Source organism: Ricinus communis, chromosome 9, assembly GCF_019578655.1.
Source record: "Ricinus communis isolate WT05 ecotype wild-type chromosome 9, ASM1957865v1, whole genome shotgun sequence".
Classification (NCBI taxonomy): Eukaryota; Viridiplantae; Streptophyta; class Magnoliopsida; order Malpighiales; family Euphorbiaceae; genus Ricinus; species Ricinus communis.
Window position 1 is genome coordinate 7,130,938 of NC_063264.1, and position 20,614 is coordinate 7,151,551.

General features: G+C 35.1%; 3 protein-coding genes across 3 annotated transcripts; 1 reads left to right on the forward strand and 2 right to left on the reverse strand.

Annotated features, from left to right (window-relative positions):
- Window positions 1-3,037: 3,037 nt before the first annotated feature.
- LOC8268129 (indole-3-acetate O-methyltransferase 1) lies at window positions 3,038-7,135 on the forward strand. The gene is made up of 4 exons (XM_002531158.4): window positions 3,038-3,446; window positions 3,899-4,318; window positions 5,275-5,550; window positions 6,402-7,135. The coding sequence occupies exons 1-4, from the start codon at window positions 3,108-3,110 to the stop codon at window positions 6,753-6,755; spliced, it is 1,389 nt and encodes a 462-aa protein (XP_002531204.2). The 5' UTR covers window positions 3,038-3,107; the 3' UTR covers window positions 6,756-7,135.
- A 2,393-nt stretch (window positions 7,136-9,528) lies between these two features.
- Window positions 9,529-13,056, reverse strand: LOC8268127 (protein HOMOLOG OF MAMMALIAN LYST-INTERACTING PROTEIN 5). The gene is made up of 6 exons (XM_015726634.3): window positions 12,850-13,056; window positions 12,652-12,752; window positions 12,102-12,211; window positions 11,321-11,396; window positions 10,975-11,115; window positions 9,529-10,444 (listed from the first exon to the last, which is right to left on the reverse strand). Exons 1-6 carry the CDS (start codon window positions 12,941-12,943, stop codon window positions 9,689-9,691), a joined length of 1,278 nt encoding a protein of 425 aa, XP_015582120.1. The 5' UTR covers window positions 12,944-13,056; the 3' UTR covers window positions 9,529-9,688.
- Window positions 13,057-14,746: 1,690 nt separating this feature from the next.
- On the reverse strand, window positions 14,747-19,474 carry LOC8268126 (65-kDa microtubule-associated protein 1). The gene is made up of 11 exons (XM_002531155.4): window positions 19,327-19,474; window positions 18,298-18,350; window positions 18,090-18,179; window positions 17,773-17,976; window positions 17,438-17,686; window positions 17,116-17,331; window positions 16,417-16,572; window positions 16,019-16,330; window positions 15,686-15,773; window positions 15,430-15,578; window positions 14,747-15,260 (listed from the first exon to the last, which is right to left on the reverse strand). The coding sequence occupies exons 3-11, from the start codon at window positions 18,159-18,161 to the stop codon at window positions 14,955-14,957; spliced, it is 1,752 nt and encodes a 583-aa protein (XP_002531201.1). The 5' UTR covers window positions 18,162-18,179; window positions 18,298-18,350; window positions 19,327-19,474; the 3' UTR covers window positions 14,747-14,954.
- Between the last annotated feature and the right edge of the window lie 1,140 nt (window positions 19,475-20,614).

Sequence of the window (20,614 nt, forward strand, 5' to 3'; positions counted from 1 at the left end):
ACATGTAGATATGATATGATATGATTTGAAGAGAAGGGCGGGCGCCCAGCAACATGATTATTACCCTAATGTAAATGGGATATGAGAGTGGAAAAAAGAGAGGAATGATTCAGCAAGTGCATGATGTCAAGGGGGATAAGGTTGAAAGATGATGATGATGATGACTTAATTTAATTTATACATACAGGCATGAGTTCATACTTTATATCCTCCAATCAGAGGAAATGTACTTATGTTTCTAAAATTTGTACATGCAGCAGACAAATACTTTCTGAATCAAAACATAATTAATAGAAAAGAAGAAGAAAAAGAAAATCTCTTTAATGGGCATTGAAGTAACTTATCTAATCAAATAATCATTTGTGAAGCCCTAAATTTCATACACATCTACAATTTCCAATACCCATTGAAATATCAGGAGCTAGAGAGAGAGAGAGAGAGAGAGAGAGAGAGAGCTATAGGTTTTATAGATGTATCATGCGTATGCTTCTGATAGTCCACCATTGACATTAATACCTTAGCTTTTGGATTGCTTGTATTTAACATAATGTCAATATTTGTTTCATCTGCCTTGTGATCCTATAAAATTCAAGCACTACTCACAATAGAGCCATAAATTGTAAGATTCTTGTTCATTTAAGTGTAGAATTAAGTAGGGGGCTATGTAGCCTATTGAAGGTCTCTTGTTAGACTAATATATTTCCTTTTTTCAGTGTCTTTCACAGAATCCAATTTAACCCATGTTTGCAAGTTGCCTGATAAATCCAGAACCAAGCCATTACTATGTTTGACTGATTATTGGAAGGCTGTTCCTTGGAAGTGTTACAAAAATCATGCTTCTTTTAATAAGTTGTAGAATACAAAATTGCTGATATTTAAAGGAAGTTAAAGCCCTTTTGTGCTACACATTTATATATATATATATATATATATATATATATATATATATATATATATATATATATATATATATATATATATTTTCAGGCTAGGGCTTGAAAAGGGTCAGAATTCGATGCATTTTAATGAAATTCCTAGCTAGTCATGAATCACATGATCACATGGCTTTACATTCAAAATATGTGCTTTCTTTGCCCCAAGCATATAAACAAAGATGAATCTTATATATCATAATAATTACCAGCGGCAGAAAATTAATTAAGTAGCTGAACTTGATGAGAAATTAGTGTCGAATATTGGTACTATATAGGCAGAAAGGTTTCAATCTATAGCTAGCTGCCTAAAAAACTAAAGAAAGAAAAAGAAAAAAAGTGGCAGAAAGCAGAGGGAGAGAGAGGTTATCGAGGGTCCGAGTTGAGCTTGACCACCTCCAAATCTAAAAATCTAAATGGGCCATCACAGAAATATAACAGACAACAACACATGAAAACTTAACCACCATCTCTTTTGACCATTCCACCACTACTCTTTTTTACCCTATTAAACTTTCCGACAATTCTCTTTTCTTTGGCCTGAAAAACTTTAATCCAAAAAGGAAAAATCTTATTTTTTCAGCCAAAAAAAAGATGTATATACAAAGTTATGAATCAGCATTTGGCCCTCAATGGTTCACTCTGCAGGTTGAAGTTTCAAACTTAATTTAGTGAAGTACAAGAAAGAGAAGTATCATTTATGGTGAACTAATTGACTGAGTAGGTTTGTACTGGAGTTATGTTCAGGATTGAAGAAGATTCAGACCCGTCAGAGCCTAATTCACTAAAGAGCCAAAGGACTATATATTATTACACAGGAGGGAACAGAAGATAAAATGTCTTCTCTATATGGCTTGTATTGTGTAATGTATAATGTAAATGATCGATAACAGAAGTAATAATTAAATACAAACAAAACCTACAAAGTGGTAACATAGGGTAGTTGGAAGTTGAAGGGTAAAAAAGTGGAAGAAGACAGAAGATGAAGAAGAAGAAGAAGAAGAAGAAGAAGAAGAAGAAGAAGAGAATGGCCGGCCTAGTTTCATGTGAACCGGCGATTATTACGGCGGTGTAGACTTTAAGATAAAAGAGTTGTGAAAAGGAGAAGACACAAGGAAAGGTTAAGGACAAGATTCCGGGTCTTTAGATTTTTACGAAGTCTTTTTGTTAAATAAAACCAATATAATACCAACGGTCTTCAAATTTTTCTTTCTTTTATGCAAGGGCATTATACATTTGTCACAAAAATGAAGATTATTTATTTAATACGGAAAAGAGAAATCGATCAATTTTGAAAGCCAACACATTAAACAGTAGGATCCGACGCTCTTAGAAAGAGTACAGTAGTGGTGCTAGCTTAAGCACCAACTCTATTCCAACAAAACTAGATGGCCTATATATATGTGTGTGTGTGTGTGTAGTTATAGTAGTTAATACTTAATTAAGTAAAATATTAGGTACATATAACAAAACTGGACCTTGATTTCTGGGATGATGGTTTAATAAAATAAAAAAGAGACCAGATGAATCATCATTTAGCTTTTGATAGATCTCTATCCCTTTGATCCCCATTATCCTATGAAATTGCTCTCTAACAGTGACTACAGAATAATTATAACTTTAATCATCTCATTAAGTATGGTTTAACAGTGACTAAAAGAATTAACAAATGAATTATATTGAGTGCTTATTGGTCTCAACTGTTGTTACAACACCTCCTAATCATTCACCTTTTAAAGAAACAAGAAACATATACGTAGCTATAATTAATTAAGAAACATAATTGTCATCTTCTGTTGGCTACTGATTGTACGTATTAAGTGCTAATTAAGTAGGATTATTAGTCAATAATTTGGTTTGCTCATTTAGTGGGAGCATAGAATAGAATAACACATACTCCATACACATTTATATTTGCCAAAGAATCCAAAGACTATTTTCAAAATGTCATCTAACAAAATTGAAACTTAGAAAATAATAAATATGTATATATATATATATATATATATATAAACAAGCACTATATTTTGTCTATGCTAAATTAGTAATCACTTTCTTTTGTTTTCATCTTTACACACAACAAGTAGCATATATGGAATCGGCAAATTTATAGTTCCGGCGATAATCGAGGGGTCTAAATTTATACACTTTTTGTTGTTGCATGTGAGGCCCCATATGTGTGGATTTTGTACCTCATCATCTTTCTTTAATTTACTTTATTTTAAGGGTTTTTTTTTTTTGACAAATATAATTATCACAAACCAGCTTTTGTGTCCTAACTGGAGTACAAACATAACCTACTCCTGTACTCAGCTCTCCCTATATAACACCCTCTTCCAACTGTTCTTTCTTCAACTACTACACTTCCATTACATTTTCTCATTTCTTACCACACACACAGATATGGCCCCTATAGGAAACAATGTTGTTGTCTCTAATTTAAAGCTTGAGAAATTGCTTTGCATGAAAGGAGGCAAAGGAGAGGCTAGTTATGCTAATAACTCCCAAGCCCAGGTTGCTAATTCTAATTTTCTAGCTACTTAAATTAGCTTCTCCCTCATCTTTATCTTCTTTTATATATGTTTATATGTTTTCTTTCTTTATAAAGATCTAAGATACATTTGATGCATTCTTTAGTCAGTTCTTATTTTTTGATAACCAAGTCGCACATTCTTTATTAGTTGGTTGATTATTGATTTAAACAAGTATTACAAGTTTGCTTAAATTTATTTATTTATTTAAGTACTGATTTTATACCTAGAATTATGTTGATTTTACCATATGCTAGTGGGAATATAGTATCATAGTATCATGTATGTAAATAAATTAATGTAAGCTAAGATTCTTGAAGTTTTTTGGATCATCTCCAAAGAGAACAAGAAAAGGAAAGAGAAATTCGCTGGAGAGGACAAAAGCTCTTCATTTACTATTCTTATTTGTTTGCTTAACCCTAATTATCCATGCAGGCTTTACATGCTCGATCCATGCTCCACCTTCTTGAAGAAACCCTAGACAAGGTGCACCTGAACTCCTGGCCTGAGGTCCCATTTCAGGTAGTGGACTTAGGATGTTCATCTGGCAACAACACAATCTACATCATTGATGTGATCATCAAGCACATGATCAAACGGTATGAGTCATCGGGACTCGAGCCGCCGGAGTTTTCAGCTTTTTTCTCCGATCTCCCTAGCAATGACTTCAACACTCTTTTTCAACTCCTCCCTCCCTTAGCCAATTACGGGGGGAGCATGGAGGAGTGTCTAGCTGCCAGTGGCCACCGGAATTATTTTGCGGCTGGAGTTCCAGGCTCATTTTACCGGAGACTTTTTCCTTCAAGATCAATTGATGTCTTTCACTCTGCATTTTCCTTGCACTGGCTCTCTCAGGTTGGTATTCTTGATAGCCTTTACTCCTTACTTCGCTTTAAAAAGAAAATTTAGCATATCATGTATATTATATATGTATCTAGCTTTGTACATATACATATATATATATATATATATATACTTTTGGTGCAAGTTAAGAGTCAAATGAATTATCTAAATTGTGCTAGACTTTGCCGGCTTTAGATGGTCAAGAAGTCAATCCAAAAATTATGGTCGTAAATTAGGGTTAAAAGAATGAATAAGTTTTGGATCATCAGATAGATGAATGTTCACGGGTTTGAAATATTTGTTGAGAGAGTATCTTTTTTTGAAGTGGTGGGTTGGTGGGTGAAAGAAGGTCTTTGAGAGAGACAGTTCAACTGGGAAAGAGAAATCGGAGCGTATGAGTATGTTTTTGTTTTAAGCTATAGTTAATACCCATTTACGATTTAATCAAGGACATTGCTAATTAAGATTATTCTCATTTTCAAATTCATAAGATTTTCAAGTGGGTCTGACTTCATAGATTCATTATTCTTCAAATCATGAACTAGTTTTCAAAAGGCTTTTTGGCTAATTTCAAATGGGGAAAAAAGAAAAAAGCAAAGCACTACCACTTGGTTTTCCAAGGCAAGCGGACGGCTAAGGTTTTGATGATCCTTTTTCTTTTAAAGGTGTTTTTATGCATGAGAAATTTTAAAAGTGAAAAGTGGGTGCCAAGTTTAAATTATTAACTTCTTATATTAAGAGACATATAATTGATTACTGAATGTAATCAATTACATTCTTATTTAGTTTTATTATTCTTTGAATTTTATTAGCTAACTCTTATCTATACTAAAAATTCTTAATAATTTAAAAACTAATGAATAATGTATCAGTTATATATTAATTTAAAGACATGCATTTACAGAAAATTAAAAATTAAGAAATTATATTAATGGGCATGATACACAATATATTCCATGGTTGTATAGGTGCCAGAAAGTGTGATGGACAAGAGATCAGGTGCATATAACAAAGGAAGGGTGTATATCCATGGTGCAAGTGAATCAACAGCAAATGCATACAAGAAGCAATTCCAAACAGACTTAGCAGGATTCCTAAGAGCAAGATCACAAGAAATGAAGAGAGGTGGGTCCATGTTTCTTGTCTGCTTGGGTAGAACTTCAATGGATCCCACAGACCAAGGTGGGGCAGGCCTCTTATTTGGGACCCACTATCAGGATGCTTGGGATGATCTTGTCCAAGAGGTAATCATCATATCATAGCAGCAGCAGCTAGCCCTTCTCCAAATTATAGAAAAAGAGAAAAACGAAAAACATATCTTCATCCATTCATTTTTAATATTTATATGTGTGTGCTGTTGTATTAATTACATGACAGTACTAGCACTGTACTCATCTTCCATTCCATTTTGCTCTTTGGCAGACCAAAAAGCAAGAAAACACCATGCAGAAGATGATATCATTGCATACAAAAGATGTCTTACAATGAGGCCTCATTATGAAATGTTACTGGTCATGATTAATCCTAGTCAAACTTAACCATTTGATCCTTTCCCAAGGCTAGAATCTAGCCATCCATTTTGTTGATCCACTGTTGTCGGCAACATGATTAACTGTCCCAAGTGGTAGGACATATGTATTTACAGAATTCCTGTAGCACCAACATAATCATACGTTATGATGAACTAAGCCCAGAAGCCACATTGCCATCCATTTGATCATTGCTGATCAGATAACAATGAAATTGAGGGCTAAAAGGGAGTATAAAGCTACCCAATTTTACTTCCTTTTCTTTTTTTGTTTGATAAATAAGTACAAAACTACTTTAATCAGAGTTTTACTGTGTGATTATGATAAGGCATTCATTCATATGTAGATTTATGCATGTGATCTTATAATAGCTGAAAATATCTCATCACCATTTGCTTCTGGGTTCATTATATAGCTCAACTAGTGGGCAAAAAAACAAAGGCCACTTACTCATTAACACCTTTTTTGTCTGAATGTTGGTGGTGATTAGAGATTTAAATTGATATTTTGTCACGAGATTTTCTTTCAAAAAAGAATGGTAGCTAATGATGTTACACTAATGACAGGGTCTTATTACTAGCGAGAAGCGTGACAGTTTCAATATTCCTGTGTATGCACCAAGCCTACAAGACTTCAAATATGTGGTAGAAGCTGATGGCTCATTTTCCATTAACAAACTCGAAGTTTTCAAAGGAGGGAGTCCTCTGGTGGTTGACTGTCCTGATGATGCGGCTGAGGTGGGCCGAGCTTTAGCCACTAGCTGCAGGAGTGTCTCAGGAGTGCTTGTCGATGCCCACATCGGCGACCGGCTAAGCGACGAGCTGTTTTTACGGGTGGAGCGCCGAGCCACAAGCCATGCAAAAGACCTACTAGAGAAGCTACAATTCTTTCATATAGTTGCATCACTTTCTTTTGCTTAAAGAAAAAGGAAACGAAGTACACATTCAAAAGAAAGAAAGAAAAAAGAGAGGAGAAAAGGTCTTTCTCTTCATATTGTCTCTTTTCATCTTTTCTGCTCTCTTATTGTGTGCTATTTGCACTGCACACAATGTGTCAGAATACACAAAAGAGAGGAAGCTTTCATTCACTCTAATACTTGATGGTTTTTGTGACTTTGTGTTCCCTTGAATCCAAAACTAGGTAAATAAGAGATTGTAAACCCTTTTCTTTTTGCTTCCTTTGTAGCTTAGTTATTTATTAATGTTTATAGATGCAATGCGAGGTGATAGACTAGTAAAATTCAGAACTGTCTGTAATATTTTCAGTCAGGAATTTAACTTCTCTTTGAATGTTTCTATTATACATATATCTTTTAATATCAGCCCAAAAGACTTGACTAGAGAACAGTGAACTATTTTTTTATTTTTCCCCTTAGTCTCTTATTGAGGTAGATGATGGAGGGAGGGGTCAAAGGTAGTTACTTCGGTTACAGACTGGGAAAGGTCCTCTCTTCTTTATAAAAGTATTCTTCTTTCTTCTTTGACTAGCTATTATTTTATCATCCTTTCAGAGTTCAATAGTACTGCTAATTTAAAGTTTCAAATCTAATAATGATTACAGGCACTTGGATTAGTTAAACAAATTATCTCACTGCATGTGTGTGAGAGAATAAAGTAATATATAGACATGCAAAATTGTTGACAATTTTGCATTATTTTTCAAGCAAATTTACATCCTTTTCCACGCATTTTTGCATATATTACACAAAACTTACCAGTAGGTCTACTTTTTATACTCACCATTTTGACAAGGACCCACAATTCAAAGTAGCACTTGCACATAATTAAGCAAAGTATTACGTACTGCGAATATATATAGTTACTGTTAAATTTCTTCCTCAGGAATATGATATATGAATATATCAGACTCCTCTGGAAGTTTAAAGCTCACCCGTTTCTTTATCTTCTTACTGTGATTCCTTGTCAATGAAGAAGATACATCCACTTGACTGCTACTGTTAACTTCACTAATCTTTAGAAGTCTCTTTTTAGAGAAACTGCCTCTTGGGTTGGAGGCATAATCTACATTATCCTCTGCAAAAGAAGGATAAACCTTGTTTTGCTTGAGAATTACATGGCAGTAAACTAATGGATCATCTCCATTAGTACTACTATTATAATAGGTGTCCACTGCTGGTGATGATAATAGACAATCCTTTAGAGTAGTAAACTCCTTATCTTTTACCAGCTGCTGCTGCTGCTTCTTTTTCTGCTTCTCCTGCGGGTTCAACTCTCTCCTTTTTATCTCATTCTTTCGTTGCGAACATCTTTGCTTTAATATTTCAGTATTTGCTGTTATTAATAAACCATTGTTGTGATCGTTTAAATCCTCCTTAGGAAATGTTTCGAAGCTTGAACGCCCAAAACAAGAACAGATTGCTCCCATTTCTTCTTCTCGGAGCCAACAATGAATGACTGTGTTAGATAATATGGTTTGGTGTATATTATTTATATAGGATGCTTCCTTGACGTTGCCTCCAAGAGCGGAGCTTAGATAGAACCAAGTAACTAATCAGATGAGAGTAAAACTAAGATATTAATTAGCAGTGTCTATTTTTGGGTGGTTGTGAGTTGGATAAAACCATATATTTATCATCAAGAAACTTAATGTGGATAAATGCTACAGATCTTAATCTTAAGATGATGAAGACATTAACTATGATGTTTCTCGGCTTATCCGACAGGTGATAAAGGCAACATCACCTAGCTCACTAGCTAAATTATTCAATACAAAGCTGGAATTGGACAGAACACTTCGAAATTCAACGGTAAGGACACAGCAATGTATTGTCTTATTGTAACAAATCAAGTGTTAAATCAAGGGTTTTAAACCTGTCAGTTGCATTTTGACAAACAAGTTGCATTAAAAATCTTATAAGTTGCTTGTAAAAACTCTTTTTACCTTGAGACCATCGACCACATAGACAACCAGAATAAAGCTAAAGATTCATATTTGGGAATTCCAATAATCATATTCCCATGGGAAGAATCATAGTTACAAATACCATGACTCGCCCACTATGATAAAGACTTACAGATACAGTTGGATCAAAGATTCAGAATAGTATTAACATTGTGAGCATAAATGGGATATGAAATTTCCAGAAACCAACAGCGACGAGCCATGGCCTGAAGCAGCTTAAAGGGTCAAATTACTATGCTCAGATTCGACCAGGTGTTGAGTCTAAAACACCAAATACATACGAGGTAACGGGCACGTTCAGTTTTTGCCCCGCAGATCACAGTATATGGGTCAATTAACATATTAACAAAGCTTAACAACTTACACTAGCATATCATTCTTGAACAAGATTTAGCGAGCATCTAAAGCCAGATTTGACAAACAAGGGAATCGTCCTTATTAATTTTTTTAAACAAATTGATTTTCAATGCAGCAGTAACATTGCCCACGACCATAACGTATGTTACATGATTTTGAACCGCAATAGCTATTACCCCCAAGCCAGAGATTAATATCTGAGACTCCAACGTAGAATCCTATTCACCAATCCAATCACCAAGGATCGAACAGAGGGTTTCATTATAAGATAAATTAGAACAAAATATGTCCCATTCTTTGCAATTTCAAATATCTTTGGAAAAGGGTTTCAATCTGAGAACAAATAAACACTGATATACAAACTGAGCTCTCAACATCCAAACAGAAATGAGATGCCACAAAGAGCAGAGGAAATTATAAATAATAACTTTCATTCACTCAGTATGTCAAAATGGACAATTGTGAGTCTCTTTATGCAAATATCTAATCAATTTACATATTGAAGGATTCAAAAGTCAAAACCAAATGATAGAAGCACCAATGGAGTCTGACCTTAATGGAAGAAATGAATAACTCACTGACCAGACGATGGGTTCGTCAGCAATTCAAGTGATTTCCTTAAGTAATCCACTGCAACTGACACATCATCAAATGCCAAGGCTCCAACTGCAAATCTAGCAGCTTTGTGTGCCTCGGCAATTTTCTCAGGTGGAGGCTGATAATTGCTGTCATATTGGTATGTTTGAGCGGGAGTAGGAGCAGGATCCGAACTGGTTCCATTTCTACTGCCTGAAGTGTATTGGGCAGTTGATGGATAGTTGCTAGGAGCTGATTGCGGAGCATAAGAAGAATCAGAGCCCTGATAATAAGGAATATGTGATGGTACTGATGGAAGACTGCTCTCTGTGAAACTGGGATAAGACTGGAAATTGGGATATGAGTAAGAGGGTGCTTCATGGGATGGATAATTCCGTAGCACAGGCTGTTGAGGTTCTTGTGAATAGGACTGATGGTGGTATGGCTGAGAATATGGAGAATCCTCTGATCCGCTTGCTGGAGGAGGCGGATGAAAATCGTGGGGAGGATAACCAGCAGAAGTGTAAGAGGGATGCGATGGTGGGATATTTGCGGGATGGTGGTTGTCTACTGAGTCATGGAACTGAGGCTGTGAAGCCATGTGAGCAGAATGCTGATTGTTAACCGTCTCATGGAACTGGACAGATGGTTGAATGCTTGTCGAATGATGGTCATTGAATTGATCGTGGAAGTGTGAATTTTGATCAGATTCTTGTCGAGGACTGGTAGCTACAGTCTCAGTAGTCCCAAGATCCTGCAAGGACATACATAGCTTGAAGATTCTTCAAAAATGTCCAAGTTTCACTGATTGTTTGCTGAAATAAAAGTAAATTAGATACTTCCTTCATTAATTCACCAACCACTAAACAAGTAAATTCACAAAGATTCCATATATTTATTGGTGATCAAATTCTCATTCTTATTCTTTTGGAGCTTTTAGCTTACCAGTTTAACCTACAATGAAGGACACGAGAAAGAGAGACTTAGTGTAAAAAGGTTGTTAATAGCTGAAGTTCACTGAGTACTACAAATGAATAATGAAAGTGAGAAAAGAAACCTTTTCTATTCCTGTTTCTTTTTCTTAATAACACGGCCTTAAGACTACCTAATATTCCAAGATAGATGCCAACCCTGCTACCCATACTGAATTCCTCATCCCCAATTAAAGCCAAAAGTCTTCTCTCTGTTTCTTCCACTTAAAAGATTCTAAACTTAAAGTTCTAAAAGAAACATATCATGTCAAGTTTCATTTATAAGCTCAAACGATTGAAAGTGAAAACATACATAACCATTGCCAGGTGCACTCGATGGAATTGATAAGTCTTCATCGCCAGCAGGAGGACCTGGATTGGGCTTCCTTCCTTCTTTCAAAGCTTTCCTTATATCTGCAGCTTTCCAAACTGCATACCTCTGTTTCTGCTCAAGCTGTAAAATAAATGAAAAATATAAACACAACAATAAATTTTCCTTTTTTTTTTTTTGTGATCATAAAGATAGATACCATCTATCTATCAACCATATAATGCATTGATCTTTGATGCTCAAATATTCAAGTTCAGGTTGCACAATCCTTAAACTCTTTGAAGAATAAATAGGGCTTTCATATGCAATAAGATTTCCTGAAACTCACATCCAGCTGGAGGTCACCAAACTGGTTTAAAATCTCAAAGAAAATGCTTGCTGCATAAAATGTTTTTGCCGTATTCCTGCAACCAAGCACAAGCTTTAAATCAAAAACCTAGAATGGAAAATTTCTCCAATTAATCACATGAATATGAACTTAAAATGCTGTTAAATACCATTAAATATCTTATTCCATTAGCTATATCATTATTATTATCAAACATTGATGTCACAGATTAGGTCCAGTACAGTCAAATGATCAAATAAAGGACTACATGCCTTCCTGCTGCCATGCCCCCGCCCCAGGATTCAGATGATAAGTGTCATAACTGAGGTTCCTTAACACTGGAATTATTCAGTCAAATCATATTCACCAAACACATATAATGTGGCAGAAAAAGAAATTTTCTTGTGATATATGAATCAATCATGGAAAACTATAAATTTGATTGTCAACTATCATGTAAAGGCCTAAAACACTTAAATGAAACTCTGCTCAACCCCTTTTTTCCCCAATACAAGAAATAAAATCTTTGAAGCATGGCGGATGAGGTGGTATCACATCAGTAAATGGCTAATGTACCATGCATCATTAGCTCAAACCGTTTAGCTTATATATCTTAATAATATATGACCCACAGCTCTCCTAACAGATTAGGCTTTCAAACCAGCTTCTGCAAACAGGAGCCCATGTCCCTCAGGTAAGTCAATCAAAAGGAAAAGCAACTATAATTAAGCCTCAAGTATGCATCAATTCACTATCTATAATAAGGCTAAAATAGACATACAAATCTGCCCGTCCAGCTCGATCTTGCTTGTCTGCCTTTGCGAAAACATTTAATGCAAATCCCTCCACGTGCAAGTTATCTTCAGGCCCCAACTTCAGCGTCTTCTTATCCTGTACAATACCAGGAACCAGGAACCATTATGAGAAGGAAAAGAAAAACAGGATAAACCAATAATTGCCAAACCAGAAAAATAAAATCAAGTAAAACATGAAGCACATTGGGAATAACAAAAATTGTCAAAAATCAAAACAGGCAAACAATCAGTAGCAAAGAAAGTTTAGTTAAATGTAAAAGAGACAGGATATTTAGGTTAATAAAATAGCTCAAAAATCAAAACTCTTGTACATGTATGGGCATTACAGGCAGCAAAAAAACAAAGAAAATACTTTAAGCTGCAAAGCGGATCCCAACAATTGATTTTGCACATTGAAAATAGGCAACCAGGTCAACTTATTCACAACACCCAGCGCCTCAGTACCAGTGCAATCATAAATATATAAAATAAATTGAATTAGGAAAAACAATAATAACAATGAGAAAAAGGAGAAACCTTTTCAAGCTGATTCATAAGGGAAACAAGAAGAGAATTAGTGGTTCTGGTTCGCTCGCTTTGTGGAATCTTTAACCCCTTCTCCATCGCATATAATCGACCTAATAAAAAACAATTAAGTGATCATTCAGATATTTAGTGATAGAAATAAATAGACCTTTAGGTTTTGCAATTAAAAGGAGAGGGAAAGAGAGTTACAATAATAACCAACTAGAGGTTCGTGTTTTTGCAGTTCATCGGCTCGTTGTAGATACGGCAACAGTAGTTTTGCGGGTTCGTTTTCGCTCCCCATTTCCTTAGGTTTGATCAGGGAGAAACTTCGAGCTTTGAGTTTGATCGGGGAAGGCAATTCTTCGAAACTTGAAGTTGAAATTGCAATGGCTAGCCAATAATATGTAAAAACTACGTCGGTTTTCCAGATCAGCTGTCAGCTTTTTAGTCCTTTGCCTTTGATGAAATTGCGGGATTACCCTTGCAAGTTCATCCCAAATAATAAAGGGATTTATACTATTTACCCCCTAAGGTTTGACATATTAAAATATTCTCCCCTCCCATTCTAAATATATAGTAAATGCCCCGATACCATATTAAAATCCCCCTATTTTTAGGTATTTTTGTCAATTTTATATGGAGAATACATAAATACCCCTATAAGTTTTTGTTTTTTTATTTTTTTTTTATTTTTCCAAAGATTGAATTCTATGTATAGCTAGTTTCCTACAATTTTTTTTTATTCTCGACTTAGAAATACCTACTGTCATTCATTTCCTCCACTACCATCACTCCTTTATTTATAATTTTAAACTTCTTATTTCGTTTCATCAGACCACCACTACTTCTATCATATTCCACTATATATTAATAAAATTTTATAAATTTTTCTTTAAAAAATTCATCAAAATAATGTAAGAAAAGCCCTTGAAGAAATTGCACAAAGAAAATAACAAAAATAATCAACACCATGAAATTGACCTTAATAGCCTTAGGTCGGTTGTTGAAGAGAACACCATGAAATTGATTTTTTTACTCTTAATTGGTTATAGGTTGTTAAAATTACTTGAATTTATTGCTATTTTAAGACTACTTGGTCAATCAAAAAGCTGCAAATAATGCTGCAGAACTACAAAGACGTTGAAGAAGCAAGAGCAAAATTAGAAGCAAGTGGAGAGGAAAAGGATGAGATAGTGGAAGAAGATAGAGAGAGATTCATTTGTAAAGAAGATTGAGAGAGACTTATTTATAATGAAAATATTGCATTTGTTTGTAATTTTCAACATGGAAATGTCATTTGTAAAGAAGAAAAGGAAAGAGGTAAAACAAATATTGATGCTAGTTGTAGAAATTGATTTTCAAGGGCAAGTTTGGTATTTTTATCTAATTATGGATTAACAGAAAATCTAGCAGAAAGGGACTTCATTAATAATGTCACAAAAGAAAGGAGGCATTTTGATATATTCTTAAAATGTCAGGAGAGGAATAGTACAATATGCCAAACCTGAGGTTGTCTTCTTCAAAAAATTTCTATACATTTACTTTGTTGTTTATGGGAAGGAGTTTCAAATTTATTCAAATTCTTAAAAGTTGAATCCTTACATATGAATGCAAGTTATTAGCAAAAGTGGTGTCAACTCAAACATAATTTCCATATGATAATTTATAATGATTTCTAATTTATGGTTTATGTAGTATATTATGGTGAGCTATGACCTGTGAAGCAATTTTTTATGGCTGGGGGCAACCATGACAGACCTTGCAGTTACCATGTTCTTGCACTCCAAAGTGTGCCATAGTTTGTTTGTATGTCACCTGAGGGCAGCAAAACCACCCTTAATAAAATTATTGACAAGATTCCAGGGGACAATTTACCAACTGCAAAGGCACCCTTAAATCCATGAGATTACGACCTCAAACCCTTAAATCTTCCTAATGTGAAAATCTAGCCATGAGATACGGTGGTTTCTCAAGTCTTGGTTGATATCCTGCCGGAGGAGTAATAACATCAATGGGGTAAACAATTGAACAGATTGTTGCCTACAAATTGTTGGCAGATGCTAACCCGTGAGGCAGTAAATGAACTAGTGACTACAGTTAGATCTGACTCGAAGAAGTAAAGCACCATAAATTATAACAGCTCCAAATGCCAATAGATCATACAAGGCTAAAAAGGAAAAAGAAAAAAAGAAGAAAAAAAATACAGTTTACTCTCCCAGTTCTCGGTTTTTCGCATCTATATCGCTACAACAAGCTCCTACACAATAGTAATATCAAAAGGGTGTAAACCTACAGAGATCTGTTTTATTTAGTCATGGTGAAGCTGGAACAGTATCAGTACCAGAAATGTGGGATGCAGCATCCTCTTTTGATATGGCTACATAGTTAAGAGGGGCTGCTGGCCTATTAGTACTGTCTCTCCTCCCTTCTTTAGTACTGGACTTGCTGCCGTTTTGATGAGCATTCAAGGATAGTCGTCTGCTGGGAGTGCCATTTGCACCTCCATTTGCACGAGGCCCCACCACCTTTTTTGTACCTACTGATCGAGCAGGGCTGGGCCTTGAACCAAAAATAGCTTCTTGTTCTGTGCTTTGCAGCTCGGTGTACTTCTTTTGATCCTGCAAATCCAAATGTTGAAGCCTCCTTCAGTGATTATATCACTCTTACAACCTTTATACACAAATGAAAGACTGACAAGCCTAAAGTCAACTTAGACCAAAGTGAACTCAAAACAAGCTGGTCCTAAATTCAAGTATGAATCCACAGACATCACTTAATTGAACTCACCCTAAGTCTTCGTTTTTCCTCTTCTCTTTCCTGCCTGAGCATGGCATATTCATCTAGCATTGCCAGGAGAGGGACTCCATCATAAGCAAATTGCAAGCCGCGATCATCCTCCCATGCTCGAGTTTTGGCGACCAAGGTGTCCACCAGTGCTACATGGCCAAAAGAAGCAATCAAAATAAAAATCATAAATGTTTAAACGAACTTATCTATCAAAAATCAAGTCTGATAGATCAGGTGCTCTTAATTTGACAGATACCTGGAATTTTGTTTACCAATACCCGGGCTTTCTCTGCACGCTTGAGATTTAAGTGCGCGCCTCTGCTAGCATTGTACCTGTTTTCATCCTGTTTCAACACATAGCCAACTATTTTAACACCCGAGTCAGCTATTATGCAAAAGAAAAGTTCTACACCCAAATTACATTTATCCCCTGATGAACTACATCTTTTTCATCTGTTTCTTTCCTCATTAATCTAGTAGATTTTAAAGTTCAGTACAGGTAAGCTTTATATTTTACATGGAATTCACAATTGGATATTGTCAAGTAAGATCATCTAAAATTTGGAGGAGAAGAGAGAATCATAGATACCCTATTGTAGTCCTCAAGCCAGCTCTCTTCCTCACATGCTGACATCCATTTCTCAACCTTGTCCAAAATCTCTTTTCTGCTAAGAGCTTCTTCTTTGGCTTTTGATATCTGATTATCCATGTCAGCCAGTAACTCAGCAGGCTCAACACTACCAGAATCGATCAATGCCATGATTTTTTCTCGAGCAGCCTCTGGATCTACTTCTATATGTGCACGGGCATATATTTCTTCAAGTTCTGCTTGCCTTTTCAAAGCAATTTCTTTCATCCTGCTAGCTTTTAGCTGATCAAGCCTTTCCACTTCAACCTCGGCCTTAAAACAAAGGACAATGAAATGAGTAAACTGCTATTACAGTTTATGCAATCTAATATTTCTGTTTAGCTGCAAAATACCTATACCTGTTCAATCAGATCCACCGCAAGAGCACCAGGGACAGTCACTTCATCAACTGAAGCTGATATGTTACAGGTAACATGATCAAACAATTGCCTTTCTTCTTCGGAGGTATCCATCAGATTCCACAGATCAATCAGCTGAACTGCTAGCTCTTGAAGCTGTGGAAAGAAGATACATGTCAAATAGCTTTATCTTATTTTTCAAGAAGAAGCATATACATATGATTTTAAGAGAGACAAGAAAAGTCCCAGATTTCTTCACCCATCCAAAAAATGACTGATTTAAGTACACAAGGAAAAACCTTGTAACGTTCTAATGAATTCATAAAATAACAAATTTTGACCACTTATTTTTAATTGGATAATGCTCGTAAATTATACCAAAGACAAATTAACCAGAATCAAAACAATCTTTTTTTTCTTTTTAATGCTTTGAAGTCCACAGTTGGCAAACAGAAATAACACATGCAAGAAATATTTTCTCTTTTGTAGAAAGAAATGAATGATGAATCCTCTTATTCAGATTTACAGGAATTACTAAACTATTTACAGTTACTACACTATCAAGAGGATCAGCCATTCATCATTCCTCAAGTTAAAACTGCCAAAGTTTCCAAGTAGTATTTAACTGCTCAAACACAAGTATGAAAGAAAATTACAAAGTTATACATTTCTTTCACAATAAATAATTAGAAACCTTACCTTATGAAGTCTCTGCTTCTTGTCTTCTTTTAAAGCTAAGACAGTCTTAGCCAGCCTCGCTAATGTATCATTACTAATGCTTTTGGACTGCACACCAGTAGCGTCATTTAAGCTTGGATGAACTTCAGTTACAGTACTGAGAAAGTCCATCCCCAGGACAGCACAGAGATCATGCACGCTGCTCACAAATTCAAGGACCTTCTGCAACCTATCACTCTGCCATAACAAATAACCAATTAGCAGTAGTAAACTTGGTACACTTACAAACTTGGAACTACATGATATTTAGTACTAATGGATCATTACGAATACCAAGGATTACCTTTTCCTTTTGAAGTTCTTGAAGTTGCACATGATATTCATCTAACTTCTTTAGAGATAGATCAGACTCATCAACTGTTGGAGTCCCATTAACATTTGAGCTCCCAGCAATTTCTCCACAAATTTTTTGAATTTGAGACTGTACATCAGAAAATTCCTTTACCCTCTCTTCTTTCTGTTTCCACAGTTGTTCAAGTGCCGGTGCTATAGCTGCAAGTTGTTCCTTGATTGTTCCAGAAGTTTTCTCAGGCTACACAGAGAATGAGAACCATAAGGATCATGCATCCAATTTTCTTACATCGCCACAGATAAGACCAAATAAAGCATATTACCCACCATTCCGACGAAGCTTTTTTCTCCAAGGGCTGAAAGAAGATTGGCCAGTTCAATTTTGGCATCTGACAGTGCCTCAAGAAGCTGTGCCCTTGATTTTGCAGCCTGCTCAACTTTTTTCTTATACACATCTAAGCACTCTTGTTCTATTTGAAGAAGCATCTTGTCCCGTTCTTCATCACTTTCACCAACCTCATCCCAGATTTCCTAGCAGACATTGAGGGCAGCAAGTTAGCTATTTCTTTATAGAAAACAATGGACGGCGAAAAAGAAAAGCTGAAAATGAAATTTGAAAAAGAAAGTAATGTATAATAAAATACCTGCAATTTCTGTAACAAAGTACCACAAGTTGTTTCTCCAAGAAGGGGATTATGACCCTCTGTGACTGCCATTTATGGTAAATCTACAACCTACCATGGACCATAGAGCATTCAAAAGAAATTATAAATTTATTTTTGTCTGTATGAAGAAACATCCACTATTATACACACATAACTACAGACCAAGAACTAAGCATCAAATGTGTACCTTTATTGACCAGTGATAGACAGACCTTTATCAGACAAATAAAACATGCACACCTGTCAGAAATGGCCACAAAATATTAATGAATAGAAGGTTCAAAAGCCTTGAAGAACTGAAATAGTTGAAAAAATAAAAATCATTAAGCCTGTGAAGGAGGAACACTAGCCGGTTTAACAGTTCAAACTCATTTTATAGAAAGGTAGCCTTTCAATGATTTGGCAATTAGAGCTCCACTCAATGATCACAGAATCAGAGTTTTAGTAAGGCGAGAAACACCCATTGCAGATCACTTTATCACTTTAGAACTTAGTAGTGCTATTTGATTTCTAAAAAAGTGCTACAATTCTGAATATCAAGTGGTTCAGGCATGAAGAAGATACCAACTTGACTTCTTCTCTTCCCCATATGTCACTTACCGCATACCAGACAACTTATTCTACTTGAATTAGAACTTTATTATCCTTGTTCTCTTGCTCAAGTATTATCAGCGTCCAAACAAGACATTACTTCATTGCACCAAAACAACTCACTTTACTGGATCAGGATAACAATTTGACTTCTTTTTTCCTCCCCATCAATTACTCAGCAACCAAACGAAAAGCATCATTTTAATTAAACTAATCATGGCACATTTCACTACCCAACTAAGGATCAAAAGAAATGCCAAGATCTCAAATTTCCAAAAGTAAACACACTAATCAAACCCAACAATCAGAGTCGCTCAAGATTCACCTCCCATTTCTTATCAATCATAATTTTAACCAAAGAACCCAGAACCCTCATTTGAACTAAAAATTCACCATCATAAACAAAACATTGACTCAATCAACTAAGCAACAGCTTCAAGCCCACCTAGATCTCTCATGTAACTACAAAACTCAAAGACAAGCATGACCCAGGAGTCAGAAACTACTAAAAATGAGATCAAGAAAACCATACACCTGCATTAGACTTAAAAAGAAGAAAAGAAAAAGAACAAGAAAAATAAAGATAGTTGAAGTGTAGGGCAGGGACAACGGAAAGAATGCTTACCCAGATCGTCCTTGGAGCTATGGTTTGTGTGGGTTTGTTAGTCTCAGATCTAAAGCTTGCTTCTTTTCTGGTCTTCGGGTCTCTCAGTGTTTGTGTACACTGATAATAGAAGAAGCTTACAAAAGGACAAAGACAGGGAAAGAAAGAAAAAGAGGCAGGGATATGGATGGTGGGTCCCTTTTTATATCTAAATCTAATTGTTTAGTTTGTTCCCTTAGTACCCACATTTTTCGGCTTTATTTACGAAAATGACACTGTCACTCACTATGCAGTAAACTCATTTTTCTTCTTCAGGTTTGACTGGTAGTGCGGTCAGTTCTGGGGTGGGGCCCATTAAATATGTAACTTTGTGGGGTCAGTTTGTGGTTTTTAACAATCAACAATCAACCAATCGGACGGTCAGCACAAAAGTACACATACATGTCTAAATATGGCAATATAGGCATTTAACTTTTTTACCTGTCTGAATTTATTAGTGGGGCTACTAGAGAATAAACAAGTATGCTGGAGGGAAACAATGCATGTGTAAATGTCTTAGCTAGAATTAGAAATGGTGGTGTTCATATTTAATTTGGAGTGGCCATCCAAGACAAAAGTATGTAAAATTAGTTGTAATCAAATTAAATATTTCGATGATGATGATTGTTGTTAAGTTATTTATTTAATGACGATGATCGTTGTTAAATGATTTATCTGATTCAATTTATAAAATTCAATAATTTTTTTAAAAATATTAAGAAATTCTAATAGTAAATTTTAGTTATATTTGTAATTTTTCATGAATGAATATAAAAAATAAGATTTATACATTTATATCAAATAAAGTATAACATTTTAATTGATAAATTCAATATCAAATGATATTGATACCCAATTGAATTATTTTATTAATCTATTTAAAAGTAGAAATATAGTATGGTCATTATTAGTATAAAAATAAAAATTCCTAATGATTAGTAAAAAGTTTACCATCATGTCTCTTTCTCTGTACCATAATTGGAAGATAGATTTGGCCAACATTGATGAGTATCTACAAAGAAGGAAAAAGCTAGTGTTGGCCAGCTTTAGTATTCGTAACCAATATACATATATATTTAACTAGGTGCCAAATATACAGAGAAAAATTAAAATTAATTTACCTAGTCAATGGTGAAAGCAATTTTTTTTTTTTTTAAAAAAGGAAAAACAAAAAGAAGTGGCAAAATGGTAGTTAAAATGGAGAAGAAGGGCGTAAATGGAATTAAAAATTGGAAAGCAAAATGAGAGTAAGGGAGGGAAAGGTCACTTG